Here is a 19431-nt window from a genome sequence, read left to right as displayed (position 1 = left end):
GGGATGCCAGTGGGAGCCAGGAGTTCACAAGGAGGGCCCTCACTTAGCCCGGGGCTGCTGGGAAGGACAAGGCCTTGACAAGGTGGTGAATAGGGCAGCGGGAGGAGCGGAGCAGGGCTGATGGGGGAGCCGAGTGAGCATGGGGGGAGGGGGGGTACCTGAAATGTCCGGGAGGAAGTGGGGACAGCAGCAGCTGGCACAGGGACTTTGATTCTGCCACCTAGCATTTATCCCATGAGCAAGTGCCCCGAAGGAGGGGTCCCAGGTGACACAACAGCACGGCCAGGCCAGGTCTCCAGGAGCTGGTGCTGTCGAAGCTGTGGCTGTGGCTGTGGCTGTGGGAGACGGGACACTGGGGTGGGGGGCAATGGCAGAATTCCATCCAGGAACAAGATGTGAAGGCTGCCTAAAGCCTCAGGCCCAGACGTACCTGCTCAGCCCAGGGTAAGGGGCAAGAGGTGGGGGAAGGGGTTGGAGCTACACTTTGAGAGAAAAGCCTGCAGGCAGGTGGGTTACTGGGTGGGCACTTAGGACAAAAGGGACCAGGCCCTGTCGACACCACCTGAGTACCCCTGGAATGCAGGCCAGCATGAGTCATGGTAAAGGGACTGTCAGCCCAGGGGACGGTGAGGTGACCAACCTGGCCTGCTTTGCCCAGGGCTTCCCCAGTGTTTGCACTGGAGTCCTGTAACCTGCAACCCCTCGGTCCCGGGCAAACTGGGCCAGACAGTGACTAGTGCTGGCCAAGAGGTGGCAGGCCAAAACCCAAAGGTCGCACTTCCAGCTCTCGGGGCAGAAGTTCCAGGCTCCGTCCCCTGTGGACAGGCAGGTGTACCTCATTCTTGGCTGCAGCTCATGCCCCCCAATGCCCTCCTGGCACATGCCACCCCACGCCCCGTGACGATGAGGGTGGACACCAGCCCCCCATACCGCCAGACAGTTGACCACCACTCCGCTGAAAGCAAGCCATCCGGATCCATTGGCACAGATAAATCTTGTGATTCAACAATATCTCTTCAAACATCAATAAAATGAAACAAAAATGATACTGATTTTTCAGTTTGGAAAATACCATCCAATCTTAAAATGTTTAAAAAAGGTACACAATGTTGGGGTCATGAAAATGTTCCAGAACTAGACAGTCACAGACAGAGCCGTAACATGTACACACACACATGCAGGAACATACATGCACGCACACACACGCACGTGTGCACACATGCACGCACACATACGCACACACGTGCAATGAACAAGACTGCCATCAGGAATGAGAAATCCAGACGACTGAATTGGTTTAACCCCTGTCACTCGCTGGCGGAACCAAAGTCTCCCTCCCTGAAAGAATCAGGCCACGCAGGGCCCCTTGTGAGGACACTCTCGGACGCTTCTGCAAGTTTGACCTCGTAAAACAAAACCACAGGAAAGGACAGGCTTTCGAAGGCTCGTTTTCTGCACCTTGGTCCTCCTGGATGATTTCCACGTCCACCTTACCTGCTATGCTCCTTCAGCCCAGCTGACTACAGCGCCTGCTCTCCACCTCCCGCCAGTTTGCACAGCGTTTAAAACAACTCTCAGGACACAGGCAACACCCCAAGGGCTGTGACAGGCAGCTGTGGCGCTAACCACCACACGGTCCCTCCCTCCTTCCAAATCCACCTGCCACAAACCCATGGAGTCCTACTCAAACCCGTGTCCTGCTGGGTAAGCCATGGGACACCTTTTTTGTTTTTTTAAGCAGGAGTTATAAGGGAGAGACCCAGAGACCGGGATTGTCGGCGTCAGAGCACCAGACACAGACTCGCCGGTTCCGTGGAAGAAGAATCGAGAGCATCCTGGCTGAGGTCGGCCCTCGCCCGATGGGTCAGGGCACAGAGCGACAAGAACCCGTCCCCAGGCCTCACTGCCTCAGTTTCCCTAGCTGCAGAGAAAAGAGCTGCCAGATGCAAGTTAGGTCCCTGGAGGAGCGTGGGCCGGTTTTCAGTGTTGCAAATTCACTTTTGGTTCAGAAAACGCCAGGCTGATGAGCGACAGAAAGAAGAAGAGGAAAAACAGAATTCTTGCTGCAAACACAATGGACTTCCCAGCCAGCCCGGGGATTCAGATAGCTGTCCCAACCCTGCCTCAGCTTCCTGCCGCGTGTCACCCCAGCCTGGTTTTCCCCGAAAACAGACCCCAGCTAGTGCCGGTCGCTTTCTATTTAGCAGTGAGTGGCGCTGCCCGGGAGGTACAGCCAGAGTCACTGATATGCACCGCCCGCCCCCCAATCCTGCTTTCTCAGGCATGTTTGTTCCACAGTGAGGTGCCCACACAAGCATGCCATAACTCAACTGTACTGGGCTTCCTGTCCTGCACACACACAACACACACACACACCCCTGACCTCTGATGGCCACGTGCCGGATGCATAGGAAACCTCCCAGAACAATAACCCTTAATATTTTCCATTCTCTCTTCTTTGAAGGGGGGGAGGGAGCTTTCAGTTACACACTAGAGAATTTTCCAGGCTTAGAAGAGAGGGCTGAATTGGAAAGGCGACTCCCACAGCTGTGTCACTTGGCATTAAGGCACAAAAGGAAAGGCAGGGTGTGCTGTCATCCCCTAACAGGCCTGAGGGCCCCATGCAACGACAGTCTGTTGACTGCACACACATTTGACACCTCCTCCTTCCCAAGTGACATCTAGAGGCATGAGCAAGCCCACCCAGCCCACATGTCACTCTGCTGTCCCAGTGATGAGGGAGTGAGGGGCCCATGTGAACAACCAGCAGGGGACCTCATCCTTGGCCACACTCCGTCTAATTAGAGTTGGAGGGGAAGAGAGGGGAACAAAGGGGCAGGACGCCTATGGGTCACATGGCATTAAAAGGGCTGTGTCTCAGGTGTTCAGGTGGGTCCCACTGGGCGAGCAGAGCTCTGTCATCTGATTTAACACAAAAAAATCAGAGCTACACACGTGAGTACAAAGGCACGTGCTGCGGTGGGTAGAATTGTGTCTTCCCAAAACATAATTGAAGTCCTAGCACCTGGCATCCATGAACTTGATCTGATTTGGAAAAAGGGTCTTTGCAGATGCAATGAAGGTATAAATTAAAATGAAGTCATAGAGGAATGGGGTGGGCCCTTAATACAATATGACTAGTCCTTACAGGAGAGGAGACACAGAGACACACATAGGGAGAGGGTCACGTGACAAAGGAGCTGAGGATTGGGGTGAAGGGACCACAAGCCAAGGATCCCTGGGAACCACCAGAAGCTGAGAGAGGCGGGAAGGACCCTCCCACTTAGCTCCAGAGGGAGCCACACCTGGCCAATACCTTGACCTGGGATTTCTGGCCTCCAGAACTGGGAGAGAATACTTTCTGCTGTTTTAAGCTCCCAACTGGTGTAACTTTGTTACAGAGATGCCAGGAAACTAACACAGAACTGAGAGAGAATACTTTCTATTGTTTCCAGTCTCCAGTCTGTGCAACTTTGTTAGAGCAGCCCCAGGAAAGTAACACAGCAGGTCTCTAACCTCAAGGAACTGTCCAAAAAGAATCTAACCCAGCCGGTAACAAGTCCTTTGGCTTCCTGAGGCTTGAACGAAGCCCAGGTTGCAGCCTAAAAAGGCCTGCAAGTGGAGCAGAACCTTCCCGAGTTGCCCAGACAGGGAGCTTGTGTTAGGCTGGGTCGGGTAGGAAGCCAGCACTCCAGTCTCCCCACGCAGGCCCAGGCGCAGCTCCAGGGGAACCGAGAGACACGGACTGCCCAGCGGGGCTCTGCTCCGGGATGGCAACAAGCAACCCCAAGACGCCACCGCCACCGGATCGCTGCCCCTCTCAGGCCTCAGAGGACAGGGCTTCAGCTGACCCCTGACCTCAGACCCCGGGACCTTCGCAAACCCCAGCGTCCAAGGGGAAGCCCAATGAGCTCCAGCACCAATGAGCTCAACCCCGTGACACTGCAGCTTCCAGGCCCCTAACTGGGACGGCTCATGGTCGCTTAGCCCCTCGCCCCATCTCCCACCCTCCCCCTACCCTTCCGTTTGACCTGTCCAAGGCCCAGCTGGCTCCTGACCTCCGAGAAGTCTCTCCGCACCGTCCCCGCCTGTGAGGTCCCCACACATTCACTGCTGTGTCTGCATGGAGGTCAACTCACTGGGCGTCCTGTGCAACCCGTGCCTGTGGGGACTGGGCGCTTGCTTGTCCCGACTCAGGCAGCTCCCATGCTGACCCCATGCCCCCTGCCCTATGGCAGGGAGGCAGCATTGGTGACTTCTGAAAACAGTGTGGTGTCACGGAAGAATCCGGAAACTCTTACGAGGGCCACCGCCTCTCCCAGGAGGTGTAATGTTACAGGGCAGAAACAGTGCAGATTTACGACTGTCCTAAGTGTTCCTCGTCCCCGGTCCTGGGAACTCCTTCTCAGGCATCGTCCTCTGGGCCAAAGTCACTGAACAGGAACGCGTCCCATATTCCCAAAGCACTGCTCTTCCCCCAACACCTCCCAACTGCCCACGGGAGACTCTGGTTTTCTGAGGTTGACCAGTGCGTCTGGTGACAACCCCAGGACAGAGGCAACCTGTCCGGTGGCAATGCTGGTGGCCATGGTGGGGCCGTGTCCAGGGTGACCGACACAAACAGGAAGGAAGCAGTGACACGCAGCCACGTGATGAATGTCGAGAACACTGTGCCGGTGACAGAAGCCAGACACAAGAGGTCACACAGTGTGCGATGGCGCTGACCAGAAAGGCCTGGCACAGGCACATCCGAGGCAGAGAGCAGTCTGGTGGCTGCCAGGGGCTGGCGGTGGGGAATGGGGCGTGACTACAGTGGGTATGGGATTCCTTTGGGGGTGACAGGAATCCTTGAGCACGAGACAGAGGTGGTGGTGGCACACCACCGTGAATGTACCAAACGCTACTGAATTGTTCGCTTTAAAATGGTTCATTTTATGTTGTGTGACTTTGATCGCCATAAAAATGAACAGGAGAGAGATCACCGCTAATTGCTTAAGTGTGTTAAAATGTCAAAAAAAAAAACCCTACACCTGCACCGGCACATGTACCAAGTGGCACTGAACCTAAGATGGGTCAGGAGGGAGGGGGCCGAGGGCAAGGTGGGGCTGGCAGAGCAGAGCCCACCAGCTGCACAGAGGGGCAGCAGCCTCCCCGCGCCCCGCCACTGAGACACCAGCATCTGGCCTGAACCCCCAGCCACCAACCAAGCTCCTTCCTGGGCTGGGCTGGGCTGCAAGGCACTGGGGACGCCCGGTCCTCCAGGGACCTAGGACCTTTTCTCTTAGCCAGGGCTTTTAGAACAAGGTACATGTTCATCTTTGCAGATTCTAATACATAGTTAAACACCGAAAGAGATTTTACCTATTTACCAAACACAATTTTTGTTAACATATCTGTCCCTTTCGCTGTTCGCGATGTCAGGATGCCAACAGAGTTCAGACATGCTCAGGAGACTGAGCCCAGGTGACTTCAGTGACGCAGGACGGGACAGGGAGCTGGGCTCGGCGCTCAGCCCTGGTGGATAAACGTCCCTGACACCACACGGCAGAGGCACCTGTTCCCACATGCCAGTACCGGAGTGGCCAGAACGGTTTTGTTTTGCTAGCGATTTTTTATTGTGGTGAAATATACACAAAAATTTAACATTTTTGTCATTCTCAGGAGCACAGCTCATTGTTGTGCAGCCATCTCCACCATCCTTCCACAGAACCCTTTTCATCTTGCAAACCTGAAACTCTGTCCCCAGTAAACACTGACCCCCATTCTCCCTCCCCAGCCCCTGGCGACCACCACTCTACTTCATGTTTCAATGAATCTGACTCCCCTAGGAACCTCAGCGAATCCTACACTATGTGTCCTTTTGTGCCTGGCTTATCTCACTGAGCATGATGTCCTCAAGGTTCATCCGTATTGTAGCAGGTGTCAGACGGTCCTTTTCCCAGCACTGGATATAAATGCTTATCCATTTATCCATCGATGGACACTTAAGCTGCTTCCACCTTTTGGCTGTTGTGAATCATGCAGCTATGAACATGGGTGTGCAAACATCCGTCTGTGACCCCACTTTTATTTCTTTCGGGTGTAACACCCAGAAGTGGCATTCCTGGATCCTAGAGTAATTCTGTCTCTAATTTTCTGAGGAACCGCTCACCCTACTGTTTTCCACAGCGGCTGCACCATTTTACACCCCAACGGTGCAGGAGCGTTCCAATTTTTCCACATCCTCACCAAAACTTGTTACTTTGTTTTGTTTTGATCATAGTCACCCAAAAGTGGGAGGTGTTTCACTGTGGTTCTGATCTGCATTTCCCTATCGATCAGCGACCCTGAGTACCTTTCCAGGGGCTTGTTGGCCATCTTATGTCTTCAAATCTATCAAGCCCTTTGCCCACTTTTTAATCGGATCGTTTGTTTTCCTATTGTTGAGTTGTAGGCATTCTTTATATACTCTGGGTGTTAATCTCTTATCACACAGACATATGCTTTGCAAATATTTTGCAACAGCTTGTTAATGAGAGAATTTCTCAGCACCTGCAATGTACTTGGCAAGAAAAAAGTTTCCCAAGTAACGGCCAGACCCCTAGGCTGGATTTCTGTTGTCCTGATCCTTAACCTGCAGAATGATACAGGAGCAGGTCCTGGGCCATGACCACCCCACCCGTTTCCATGGGAACGCTCAGACCAGAGGGGGCCGACTTGACCAGCATCAGCAACCGGCGGGCCAGGCTTCGGTGCCAGTGCAACCTCATGCTCTCCCCCATACCGGAGACCCGTCACAACGCATCGAAGGACAGCTGCTGGCACCGTGGTGGCCTGTGAGACAGTCCCCGACGACGACAACGACGACAACGGCAGCTAAACCACTCGACGACAACGGCAGCTAAACCACTTCGTTCTATGAAAACACTCCTTCAGCAGTCAACTCACTGATAAAAGTTTATTGCCCTGTGAGAGAGTTCTTATCTCTGAGTGCTAACACAGCATGTGATTTCATATGAAGTAGTTGCCATTAGTTTACCTTCACCAAGTATCATTTAGATTAGACATTTTAAAACGCCTAAAAAGAGGGAGAAGATACAGAACTGGCAGCTAAATCAGACTATTAAAAAAGAAAGAAAAACCCTGATTGATGGATAGAGGGAGGGAAGGCAGGCAGACGGCCCCCTGGCCAGCAGACTCTGTGCTCCAGGAGCTGGAGAGCACATTCGGGGCAAGTCCACAGGCTGCTCCTGGGGGCTCACCGGTGCTCGCCTCCCCCGCCTCTAGCTCTGACCACTGAAAAGTCCCTCCTTGCACCTGGTGTACACCGGTCCTGCATGCCGGTTTCCTATGATGCACCTCTATCCTGGGAGACCCTGCAAAGGCTCGGGGACAGCTCCCCAGGCCCCCAACTCTCCCAATGTGGCCATACTCCTGCTCACCAGGAGGGGGAAGGGCAAAGCAGCTGAGCGCCCATGTGGAATCTGACATGATGCACGTGTGACCCTCAGCCCTGTTTCAGGCAACGTGGTCACTTGCACTGAGCTTCCATCCCTGGATCCCCACACTTGTGCCCCGAGGGCTGCTATGATGTCACGGCTCCCCCTCTCAGGGCTCAGCCATCCACTAAGGGGCCGGTCACCCAGTGGTTAGAGCACGCAGGCACCAGGGTCTGAGCCTGGCTATGCTGGCCATTATGAGCTCTCTAGCCTCACTTTATTTGCCTGTCTGTAAAATGGGGGTCCTCGGAAATTTAAGATGATGCAAGCAGACCCTGGGCACATGCCTGGGGCCTGGGAAACACACAAACCAGGGAAGTGTGGTGACAGTGCTCTTATGTGACCACCCCCAATGCACCATCTGGCTCTGAGGCCAGGCTCCTCCACTGTGGCCCTCCCAGGTCTGCAGAGGTCAGACACTGACCACCTGACCACAAAGCCACAGGGGACAGGAGGAGGGCAGAGGGCAAGACTAGAGTGTCAGGACGGTGCTCTGCCAGGAAGGGGTGCCCGACCCTCCCCAGCTCCCCAGAGCCAGCACAAGGCACGGAGGGACTCAGAGTTCCCCTTTCACAGAAACACAGGCGGAAGACCAGGTGTGGCAGGCCAGTAGGTAGGGTGGGCCAGGGGCTGGGACTCAGCGCCTCAGAGCCACCCAGGCCCAGTCCAAAACTGCTCAGGGGTCCGGCTGGACTCACGCACCCTCGGCACCTGAGAGCAGGTCACCACACAAGGCCCACTTACCTACCAGTAGGAGGGCACCCCAAGGCCACCCACTGCTGGACCACACTCTGTCCCCCTCAGTGATCGCAGGTACGCACAAGTCCCAAACCTAGCCTTTTTCGACACAATGTCGTCCCAACTTCCAGCCAGTCCCGTGGCCTCTGCCTCCCAGGTCAGAAGGCGGGGAGGGGGCGGTCACTGCACCAAGACCCTCTGTCCAGGGAGACAGTCCTGGCTGCCTGAGTCCCCTGCTGACCCCTTGAAGGGCTGCCTCACTGTCCTGGCATGCTGGAAGCTGGGGGAGTGGAGGGGAAGGACAGACAGACACAGAGCAGGACAGGCCTCCTTCAGCCAGGGCAAGAGGACGGACCCCCTCACAGACTGCTCAACCAACAGCAGAAGGGAAAGGGGGAGCGGGCAGAGAAGGGCAGCTCCTCCCACCAAGTCCACTAGTGCAGGTTTCCAGCGCAGGCACCCACCCTCACCCAAGCAGAAGGTGCCTGTAAGCCCACACTGGTGGGGAAACTGAGGCACCGAGCCAGCCATCATGGGGGAGTCCCGACTCTGCCTCAAGCTGCTGCCTGACCCTTATGGGGCTGGGTAAGAGCAGCAAGGGGAGGGCACCCACCACCCCCGAGGGCCCCCGCCCTCCGCACCGCTCGGTGTGTGAGTGGGGCTTCCACGTTCCTCACAGGTACCCTCCAGGCCTGTACCGTAAGCAGAGTGATGATCACCACGCTGTCCCGTCCCTGGCAGGCCCACCAGGCCAGCTCCAGGTTTCAGGTGGAAGTGCCCAGTGGGGAGGCAGACAAGGGGGAGGTGAGACCTGGAAAAGCCAGCAGCGCCCCCCCTCACTGGGCCAGAAGCCTCCCTCCCCTGGGCCACGTATGTCCACCCCCTTGTTGTAACAGCACTCCAGGGCAATAGCTAAGCCCCTCAAAGCAGGAGCACACTGCACAGTGTGTCCCACCGTGTGTGTGTGTGTGCGTGTGTGTGCGTGTGTGTGAGTGTGTGTGTTTAAGAAAGAACCATGGCCTCTAACCAGGACTTCAGAAGAACAGACACCCACAGAGTGGTTAAAATGATAAAGAGCCGGAGCTGGGTTTCCCCAGTTTGGGAATGCCCACACCCTAACAGGATAGCCAATCACCCAGGTGTCCACAAGTTCTAGGCTGAAGCAAAAGCATGAGAATCAGCCATTGGAGTTTTCCTAAAAAAATGCCTATTTCTTTCACCTGGGGCCAAACCCCCCAGAAACGCACAGTGGAGGCTGGTGGGGGTGTCCTGTCTCCTGCACTGGCCTCCCTCTGGCCCCCCAAGTGAGGGCAGTGCAGCCACCTGTGGCCTTGGCAGGTGGAACACCCCAGCACCCTTCTAGCTCGTTCCACAAATAATCCACAGATATTGGCAGAGCACCTACTGTGTGCCAGGCCCCAGGCCCACAGGGGAGAGTAGAGGGGGTGACCTGGTCGTCCCCACAATGGTGGTCCCGCTGACTTCTACAGCCTAGGACCTCGGCCCTTCAGCACTTCCTCAGGTCTCACCCGGTTACCCTTCCCAAACGAAACACAGAAAGCAAGGGGGCTGTTGACTACACCACATCCCCATATTCAGGAATTTAATTCTAGGCCTTTCATCTGAACCTATGTGCTCAGGTTACAGGACAAGAAGAAAAACCAGAAAACGATTTCCCCCAACGAATCCTGCCACACTCAGGAATACTTTCCACACGCTCTGCCCCACGTGATAAAATCTACTTCTGTTCCCATCCGAGTGCTGCCACACGACACAGCCCCGGGCGCGACGCTGACCCACGTGCCCGATTGGTGCCTTACACTTCTGCTCTTGGGCATCGACACGGGCAGGTGTGTGTCAGCCCTCATCTAAGCTGACTTGCGACCGTGACTCCAGGGCCTGCATGTTGTTCTGGAGTCACCAGCAATGCCAGTCGCTTTCCCAGAAGGCATTGCAGCACCACCCCTCCTCCGAGGGGCTCACGTTCCTGTGAGTTTCCCTGGGTTTTAAAGTCTCCCTATCACCCGAGTTGGTAGCTGGGGCCCGATGGAGACCTCAGGTCACCAGGCCCAGTCCTGAGATGGGGCTCCTGGCCTCCTGGTCACCCTTGGACCCTGCCCGTCCTCCCCTGACGCTCCTGCTCCTCCATCACAGGTCCTGTGACTCAACCAGCAGCAACAGCTACCATTCCTGCCCCCATCCTGCAGTTCCGTCCACACTCAGTTGGCCACACAGGCTGCCAGTGACGCTTGCCCCCCACGCCCAGTGACCCCAAAGGCGACAGTGTCCACACCTGCACAAGCACGTCGTCAAGGACAGGCAGGAACGGTTGTGCACGTTCACTGGTTAACTCGTCTTGGCCCTCAGCTCAGCCCAGGCCGCCACGTCCCCATGGCCATCCCGCCTTCCCTGAGCCTCACGCACCTGCCCTCCGCTCCTTAGGGGGGCTCCCAAGCCCCCTACCACTCCAGCTCTCACAAAGGTCACCAAGGACGTCCCCTTGGCTAACCCGAATCACATGTCTGTCCTCAGGCCTCCCAACTGCCGCTGGTGACCCCCTTCGGGACCCTCACTCTCCCTCGGCCCCAGGTTTCTCCTGCTGCAGCCTCGTGCAGGTCCTCCTGCCTGATGGGCCGCTCAGGCCTCAGCTCCTGGAGGCTGTGCCCGCGTGCCGTCCTCATCATACAATCCTGAGCCCTGGTGCCCTCACACCCTTACAGAGGGGTCACTGACCACCTCCGGCCGTGACCCCCGCTCTTCTCTCCAGCCCAGAGCTGCACACTCTCTTCATGACAATCTCAAAGGTGCCCCAGCCGCTTGGGGTCCAAAAGTGGTCTCATGGTCTTCCCCAGAGCTGACCCCCTGCAAGGCTCCCGGCTCAGGAAATACACCTCCTTCACCAGCATCCTCCGGCTCCCAGAGCCAGTTTATTCTGGAAAGCACAGCCTGAGAGAACATGGCTCAGGAACCGCCGTCTCGGGTTCAAAGCCCAGGGCTGCCAGTGCCCTGGCTCACCTCCTGATGAGATGGAAACGATGACGGAACCTTCCACCTCACGAGGCTGCTGCAGGAGCAGGAGAATGCACTGCGCTGGGACAGGCAGCGCCTGGGGGGCTCCGGGCACGTGCAGCGGAGGGCGGACTGACCCCAATGTGCCCTCCACATCTGACCATCTAACGTCACACACGCCCCCTCCTTCCACCCACACTCCCTGGCCACTGAGTGGGCCACGCCCAACCCTCTGTGCTCACTGCCTGGAGCCGTCTTCCCATCAGCAACCCAGACACATCCCAGATCTCGGCTCCAAACTTCCCCTAACTGCCTACCAGACCCCCCAGCGACCCTCTCCGGGTTCCCCCTTCCAGGGATGCATTTATCCATTCTGTCTCCACCCAACTTCCAGGGAGGGGGGGACGGGGCCACACAGCTCTCCGGGGCTTGGCAGACAGTAGGCCTGGCACACAGTAGGTGCTCAATAAATGAATAAACACTCCTTTGTTTCTGAGCCGGTGTTTCTGACAGTACATCAGCAAGTGACTATTTCCAGAGTTACTGAAGCCCTTAGATGGTTAACTAACAGCCAAAGCACCTAATCCTTATGCGGCTAGAGAATCCAGCTCAACAAATACAGTGGTTTAAGCCGCGAAATTCAGAAACAAACATAACGCACATAACGCCGTTCACCCAGTCAGTGCCTGGTACAATGGCCACCGCCTATTTTCCTGTTTGCAATCACCTATTTAAACGTCCCTACAATATCCTGTATTTAACTAGGCAAATCCTTTCCAAAACTTTATCAAGCCTGGACGATGTAAGACCAGGTTCTCTCCACCAAAGTAAACGGTGAAAAGGTTACTCAGGCCTATTTCACTGTTTCAGTATTTTCTGACATGTCTGAACGACGCAGTGGCCAATCATGTTCACCCACAAACGCTGCATTTCCCACATCCCTAGATCCGCAACACCCACAAACGTGGGCCTTTTTCTACCAAGCGCCACGTTCCGCAAGGCATGGCTTCAGGCTCCAAACCCACAGGCACACACATGTTCAAGTTGGATTAAAAATGTCAATATCACCCAAAGAACAACATCTAGAAAGACTGCAGAAACTATTCAATGCTCAAGAGTCCCAACGGTCATTAGCCAACGGCTTTGACAAATTCAGACACAGCTTTTATAAACATTCGTAATAAAAAGTCCCTCGCACAGAAATTTAAATCTCATTCAAAACCCATCGCGTGGAAAATGAACATCTCCCAAAATGTCATTTGAATTTGTCTATATGCAGATTTCAAAAATTTTCAAGTAGTGTTTTGTCTTTGGTGGGCTGCATAAAACCATCAACACTGTCTACTCACCATGGGAATGACAGTGCTGAAGCCCCGTGCCCGCCAAGGGGTGAGGCCGGAAGGGAACAGCCCTCCACCCTCCGCCTTCCTCCCAGCTATTCCACTCCAGGCACCGCCCCCAGGTGCACTTTCCCAGCAGCCCAGCCCGACTTGGCGAGGCTCCCACAAAACCTAACCTGGACTGTCCCCTGCAGCACCTCCAGGGCGGCAATAATGCATTAGAGACTTTAGGGTATGGCTGTAAATCGGGGAAGCCAATAACATTTCACTGAAAACAGTGCATGAGTTTGAAACAACAGAACCTCCCCATTGTTTCCTAATAAAACCTGAGAATTTGACCCTGGTTAATTAAAGGGCTGATCTTTCTGTTTCATTTTGTTTTCCTTCTACACAGTGCTTTGCTGTTTGGAATTACAGATTTTTGAGTTTAGAGTGATTTGCTTCTTCAGAGCATGAAATCGTTGTCAAATGGTCTGAGGGTTACATGACACCCAAAGGTGCCTACTTTAAATCAGAGCGAGGATTCGGCACAGACACAATTCTGCTTAGCAACTAATTTCTCAAAAACTTTCTCTCATGTAAGTGTGAGGGGCAGGCTTGTTTTGTCTGGATCAAGGTTCAACACCTGGCACTCCTTCTCCCTGGCTGTGTGCACTGAGAAAGTTATTTAACACCTCTGAGCCTCAGTTTCTTCATCTGTAAAATGGGCAGCAACTGAAAACTACTCACCTTCCGGTAACCAGAGGATAAAGTGACAGTGTAAGTACAAGACTATATAAAACTGCTTGATACCCAGTAAAAGGACATCATTATTACACGGGGATTGACACATGAGCCCCTAGTGCCTGATTACATGAGGTGTGTTGCATAGGATTCAGAAGCCAGAACTGCGCCACTGGGATGACTACATAGCACAGAATCCCCAATCAACCTTTGACTGTGATCCAGGCTGTGGGCCCACCAGGTAGGCGAGGCGCCCCTCAGCAACTAACCCCTTCTGAATGAAATACATCCTAAACCCTGTTATCCGGCCAACACAGAGGGGCCCATATTCCTGATGCTCCAGACACATAAAACATCCCTGATCCCAGCATGCACGTGTTGCTACTAAAGCACCATGTCCCGTGTAAAATCAAAACGCTATGAAACTGCCACAGCATGTTTATATAGGCTACTGTCCCCACCCACTCTGCTTTATTTAGCAGATAAAAAATAAGAAAATGCAAATGAATATTTAGGGGAAAAAAACTTTTTTTTTTTTAATTGTCACTGCTCGGACTATCCATAACCCTGGTTAACATTTCTCCCTAAAGGGTTATTCTGTATTCTCTGCACACATTCATAACCTCACAAACCCTAAAACAGTTACCCATAGACAGACTGTGTTACTAAAACCTGTGTTGAAGGTATCGCCTCCGTTCAAAATGGGACGGGAAGTTCCAGATCTTACAAGAAAACTGAAACCTCTTTGCTACCTACCCTTAGTATATAAAGAATTACAGCCAACTGTGGAAACAAAACAAGTAAGAAAATAAACTTTTAAATTCTCCCAGGGCTCCCACAGTGATACCGTATCCTAATAATTTACTGTTTAAACAACTCATTGACTCAAACAACCCCCAGATCAGAGCCTGTCTTGGTGGTAGTTTGGTCTCATAATTAAGGTCACCTGCCCACACCAGCCTATCACATCCACAGGCAGGCCCATTTGAGGAGCCACTGGGGGGTCCCTTTATTGTTCTCCCCCATCCCCCATGCCCCTGCCAAATCCTCCTGTCTTCCATGTCTCCCAAATCCACACCCACCCTTTGTCCTCCTCTCCCCAGGCCCACAGGCCCCTCCTGCACACGGGAACCAACTCTTTGCTGCCAAGCATTTGGCCAGCTGAGCTGGGACTTTCTCCATCTTCTGCTCACCTCCAGCCCAGGGCATGCCAGCTGGTTTCCCACACTGGCTCCACCGGGGACCTAGGTAGGCCAAACGAGAAGCCCATGTCCGGGAGCAGAAGCCAAGATCAAACGCGGCTACACTTTTTAAAGCGCTCCCACACAGAGAGCAACATAGCCCAACTATTATTATCTGGAGGAGACAGAAAAGAGACAGCAAAGGGAAGTGACTCCTGCCGTATTACAGGGTGACTCAGGGACCCATCCGGCAATTTCCAACGGTCCCACCCGGGAACTAATTGGCACATGGGACGGGCAAGTGACCTCTGATCTTTCCAGACAGGTGTGGGGCTGACTGCATAGCATCACCAAGCAAACCAGATGACTCAGATAACCCTGGAGACAGTTTTAATAGCACAACTCAGGAGCCACAGCCCGCTGAGGAAAGCACCAAGGAGCCCTGGTCTTGAACTTGAAGAAGCCCAGGCCTGCTCCCAGCAAAACTGCTGAGGGAAGCAGTGCTGTACCCCTCCCACTCCCCTGGCCTTGGCCGGGATGGAGAGCACACCCCCAGCTCGCAGCATCCAGCCATCCAACCAGAGGCCACAAATCCCCACAGTGCTGCCCGGGCCCTGCCCGAATGCGCCCTGGCAGGCTGGGCAGGCCCCTAGCAGGTCCCCACAGCTCCCCAGGTGGCCCAGTGGGAGCCCCAGCGGCCACTCACCGGAAACAGACACCTCCATGAGCGCCTCCAGTGGCCGGTTGTTGTCCAGGTCCCGGCTGAGCTGCAGCTCCCCTGTGACGGGATCCAACAGCAGGAGCTGCAGCTCGTTGCCCTGCAGGAAGGTGTAGTTGAGGCTATCTGAGAGGTCGGGGTCGTGGGCTGGGATGCGGCCAATCACACCAGTGGGGAAGCTGTTGGACTTGTTGGTGACGTAGTTGTTGAAGAGGATCTGGAAGTCTGGCAGCACGGGTGGGTTGTCATTCTGGTCCAGGAGGCGGATGTGCACCGTGGCCCGGCTCACCAGTGGGGCCGATGTGGCCTGCACCACCAGCACGTACTCGCGCCGGACCTCAAAATCCAGCTCAACCAGGGCGCGCAGGTCCCCGCTCAGCAGGTCCAGCTGGAAGACCTCGGGCACGTTGCCTTCCACGATCTGATACATGATCTGGGCGTTGGGGCCTTCATCGGGATCATTGGCACTAATCCTCGCCACCACCGACCCCACCGGGCTGTTCTCCTCCACAAACAGCTCCAGCTCGTCCCTCTCAAACACTGGAGGGTTGTCATTAATGTCCAAGACGGTCACCTGGACTTCCACGGAGGCACTGAGGGGCGCTGGACTCCCCCGGTCCACAGCCAGGGCCCGGAGGTTATACACGGCCACGTTCTCCCGATCCAGCCGGCGCTGGGTGCGGATCACGCCAGACGTGGGCTCGATGTAGAAATCCCCATCGCCATCATCCCCACCCTGGAAAGTGTAGAGCAGGCGGCCATTGGGGCCCGAGTCTCGATCGGTGGCAGAGACCTGGAGGACGCTGGTCGACGGTGGTGCGTCCTCAAAGACCGAACCCTGGTAGAAATCCCGCAGGAAGCGCGGGGCGTTGTCATTGGCATCAAGGACGAGGATCTCCAGGGAGGTGGTGTCGGACTTCTGAGGGATGCCATTGTCCCGAGCGGTGATGGCCAGCGTGTAGGCGGCCTGGTCCTCATAATCCAGCTCCGTCACGGTGTAGACAGTGCCCGTGTCCGGGTCGATGCGGAACTGGGGCACCGGGTCCTCCAGCACGTAGGTGATTCGTGCATTCTCGCCCGTGTCCTCATCGGTGGCACCGATGGTAGCGATGGAGGTGCCCACTGGCCGGTCCTCACTGACGCTCACAGTATAGTGGGAGCTCTGGAAGACCGGCCGGTGGGTGTTGGCGTCCGTGACATTGATGAAGACCTGCGCGGTGTGCGAGCGCGTGCCGTCCGACGCGGTCACGGCCAGCACGTACTGCCGTTCCTGCTTGTAGTCCAGAGGCAGCGCCAAGGTGACGAGGCCGCCGCCGCTCTGGCTGCTGAGCGCGAAGCGGTTCCGGGTGTTGCCACCAGTGAGCTGGTAGGTGATCACGCTGTTGGCATCACGGTCACGGGCCCGCAGGGTCAGCACGCTGCTCCCCACCGCCGCGTCCTCGTTCAGGCGCAGCTCGTACACGGGCTGCGTGAACACGGGGTCGTTGTCGTTCACGTCCAGCACAGTGATGGACACGCTGGCCGAGGAGCTCATGGGTGGCGAGCCGTGGTCCACGGCCTCCACCCCGAAGCTATAATGCTCCACCTCCTCGCGGTCCAGCTCCGCGCACACGGTGATCCAGCCCGAGCTGTTGTGGATCTGGAAAGGGAAGTCCGCTGCGGAGGTGGGGGCCTGGGACCCAGCACCGCCACTCCCCACGGAGGCCAAAGCTGTGTCCACCAGGCGATAGCGCAGCCGCGAATTGTCACCCGCGTCTGCGTCCACTGCCTGAATATGCAGCACGGAGTAGCCCAGAGGCACATTCTCCAGCACGGCTGCCTGGAACGGGCTGCTCACGAAGATGGGGGCGTTGTCGTTCACATCTAGCACCTGCACCGAGACCAGCCCCGAGGAGTTGATGAGCGGAGGCCGGCCCCCGTCCTGGGCCTTGATGCGCAGCGTGTACTCCCGGATGGCCTCGAAGTCCAGCGGGTTGATCACATCCAAGCTCCCGCTCAGCGAATGCAGGTAGAACTGCCCCTTCAGGTTCCCGCTGACGATGCTGTAGTGTATGGCCGCGTTCTGGCCCTGGTCCCGATCTGTGGCCTGCACGCGCAGCACAGGCGTGTTAACGGCCACGTCCTCCGGCACCTGGACCACATAGCGCTTCTCACTGAACTGAGGGTAGTTGTCGTTCTCGTCCTCCACCACGATGCGCACGGTGGCCGTGGCACTGAGCGGGCCCGGGTTGCGGCCCTGGTCGTTGGCCTCCACCAGCAGCTGGTAGGCTGTAGCCTCCTCCCGGTCCACCGCCGCGCGCGTGCGCACCACGCCGGAGCGCGCGTCAATCTCAAAGACGCCCCCGGCACCCTCCAGCAGGCGGTATCGCATGTTGGCGTTAGAGGGCGCGTCGCCGTCGGTGGCGCGGATGGTCAGCACTTCGTAGCCCAGCTCCAGGTTCTCCCGCACGCGCTCGCGGTACTCGGACTGCTCGAAGACCGGACTGTGGTCGTTGGTGTCACTGACTGTGACCGTGAGGTAGGTGGCGGCCGAGCGCCGCGGCGAGCCGTGGTCCACAGCGCTCACCTTGAGCACGTGCGTGTCCTTGGTCTCGCGGTCCAGCGGGCGGGCGGTGCTCACCGCTCCCGTGGCGGTGTCGATGAGGAAGAAGCCGTTGGAGCGCTCGTCAAACAGCGCCTCCATCTGGTAGCTCAGGCGCCCCGCTTCGCCCTCGTCGGGGTCGTGAGCGCGCAGCTCGATGACCTCCGTGCCCGCCGGCTCGTTCTCGGGCACCGACACCTGGTAGCTGGGCAGCGGGAACTGCGGGCTAGTGCTGCCGCCAGCGCCCCGCCGGGCCCGACGCGCCGCCCCCGCCCCGATCTCCGTCTGGGGCAGGCTTGGCAGCGACTGCGACAGCGACAGCGACGGGGAGGGCGTCCCCGCGGCCGCCTCCAGCTCCAGCTCCACCCGGATGGCGCCGGCCGCGCGCCGCAGGGCACACAGCAGGCGCAGGCGGGCCGAGCCTCCGGGCGGTAGGCAGACTGGGCGGCGTGGGCAGCGGGGCCCGGGGAGCGGCGGACAGCTGCAGGCCGGGAACGTGGTCAGGGCCACCAGCGCCGAGTGCAGCGTGGCCCCGCCGCCGCCGCCGCCGCCGCCGCCGGGGGCTGGGAAGCAGAGGACGGCGCCGGGCCCGGGCACCGTGAGCATAGCGCGAGCGCGCAGCTCCGCACTGGGGGCCCGTCGTTGCCGGAGCCCGGGGCTACAACCGGGACCGTGCGCGCTCGCCCGGAGGCGGAGGCTCAGCGATGTCGGGGCGCCACGGGCCGCCAGGCGGACTTGCAGCAGCAGCGGGCGTCCCTCCAGGCGTGCGCAGCCCCGGAGCCCCGCGCCCGGCCCGCGCCGCCGCGCACCCAGCCGCCCGTCGCGGCTCACGTCCAGAAGCTCCCGCAGTGCCCGGGGGGTGCGCGCGGCGTCCAGAGCGTAGGTCCAGCCGGGCCCAAGAGCGAAGGCGCGGGTCCCGCCGGGCACGCGCAGCTCCCAGGCGGCCGCTCGAAGCCCCAACACGGGTAGGGCGGCTGCTGCAACCAGGAGCAACAGCGCGGGCAGCACGGGCGGCGGCGGCGCCATGGCCCGGAGCCCGAGCCCGGAGCCCGAGCACAATCCATGCACCCGGCGCGGCTCCGCATCCACCCGGCGCGGCCGGGGGGCGGCTCCCGCGCGCCCGGCGCCCAGCCCTCGGGGCGGCCCGCGCCCCGCCTCTCCGGGTGCCCCGGCGGGGACACCGGGGGCCGCGCTCCCGGTCTCACCCGCAGCTTCCACTTCGAGAGCACTTTGCGAAAGTTTGCGAAGTTGGTTTCAAGATGGCTCCTCCGCGCGTCCCGGGAAGGCGCTGCGCATCAACCTGCGGTGGCGGCGGCTCCAGGCAGCTCCAGGTGGCTCCGGCGCGGGCTCCGCCAGGCGGCGTGGGAAGCGGGGCGGGCCCAGAGCCGGGCGGGGGCTGCGCTCCCGGAGCGGGCTGGGCCGCACCGCGCCACTCAGACCCCGGCGGCCGGCGGCTGCCTGGGCGGTGCGCTCTACCCGCGCCCCCTCAGCCCGCGTTCTCCCCGCCCCCGGCCGGGCCCGGCCCCGCCCCCGGCCCCGCCGCGTATTGTTTAGCCCTGGGGGGAGCCGACCGGGAGGTGCGCGCCGAGAGGATCGCTATGGAGACGCGGGGGCGCAGCCGGGGAGGGGGTGAGGGCCGGGCCCACGCCCCTGCGCTCTACCC

General features: G+C 57.8%; 1 protein-coding gene across 4 annotated transcripts in view; it reads right to left on the bottom strand.

Annotated features, from left to right (window-relative positions):
• The window catches only part of CELSR1 (cadherin EGF LAG seven-pass G-type receptor 1), a 133245-nt gene extending 114451 nt beyond the window's left edge, over nucleotides 1-18794 (bottom strand). For 2 of the 4 annotated variants that reach the window (XM_033118250.1, XM_033118251.1), the window contains exon 1: nucleotides 15176-18794. In XM_033118250.1, the coding sequence (XP_032974141.1) occupies nucleotides 15176-18794 (3619 nt within the window). The remainder of the gene's footprint in view (nucleotides 1-15175) is intronic. The other 2 variants (XM_033118253.1, XM_033118252.1) reach the window with 2 other exon arrangements.
• Nucleotides 18795-19431: the final 637 nt, after the last annotated feature.

This window comes from Rhinolophus ferrumequinum, chromosome 10, assembly GCF_004115265.2.
Source record: "Rhinolophus ferrumequinum isolate MPI-CBG mRhiFer1 chromosome 10, mRhiFer1_v1.p, whole genome shotgun sequence".
Lineage (NCBI taxonomy): Eukaryota > Metazoa > Chordata > Mammalia > Chiroptera > Rhinolophidae > Rhinolophus > Rhinolophus ferrumequinum.
The sequence above is the reverse complement of the archived record's forward strand: the minus strand, read 5'-3'. Positions and strand labels throughout refer to the sequence as shown.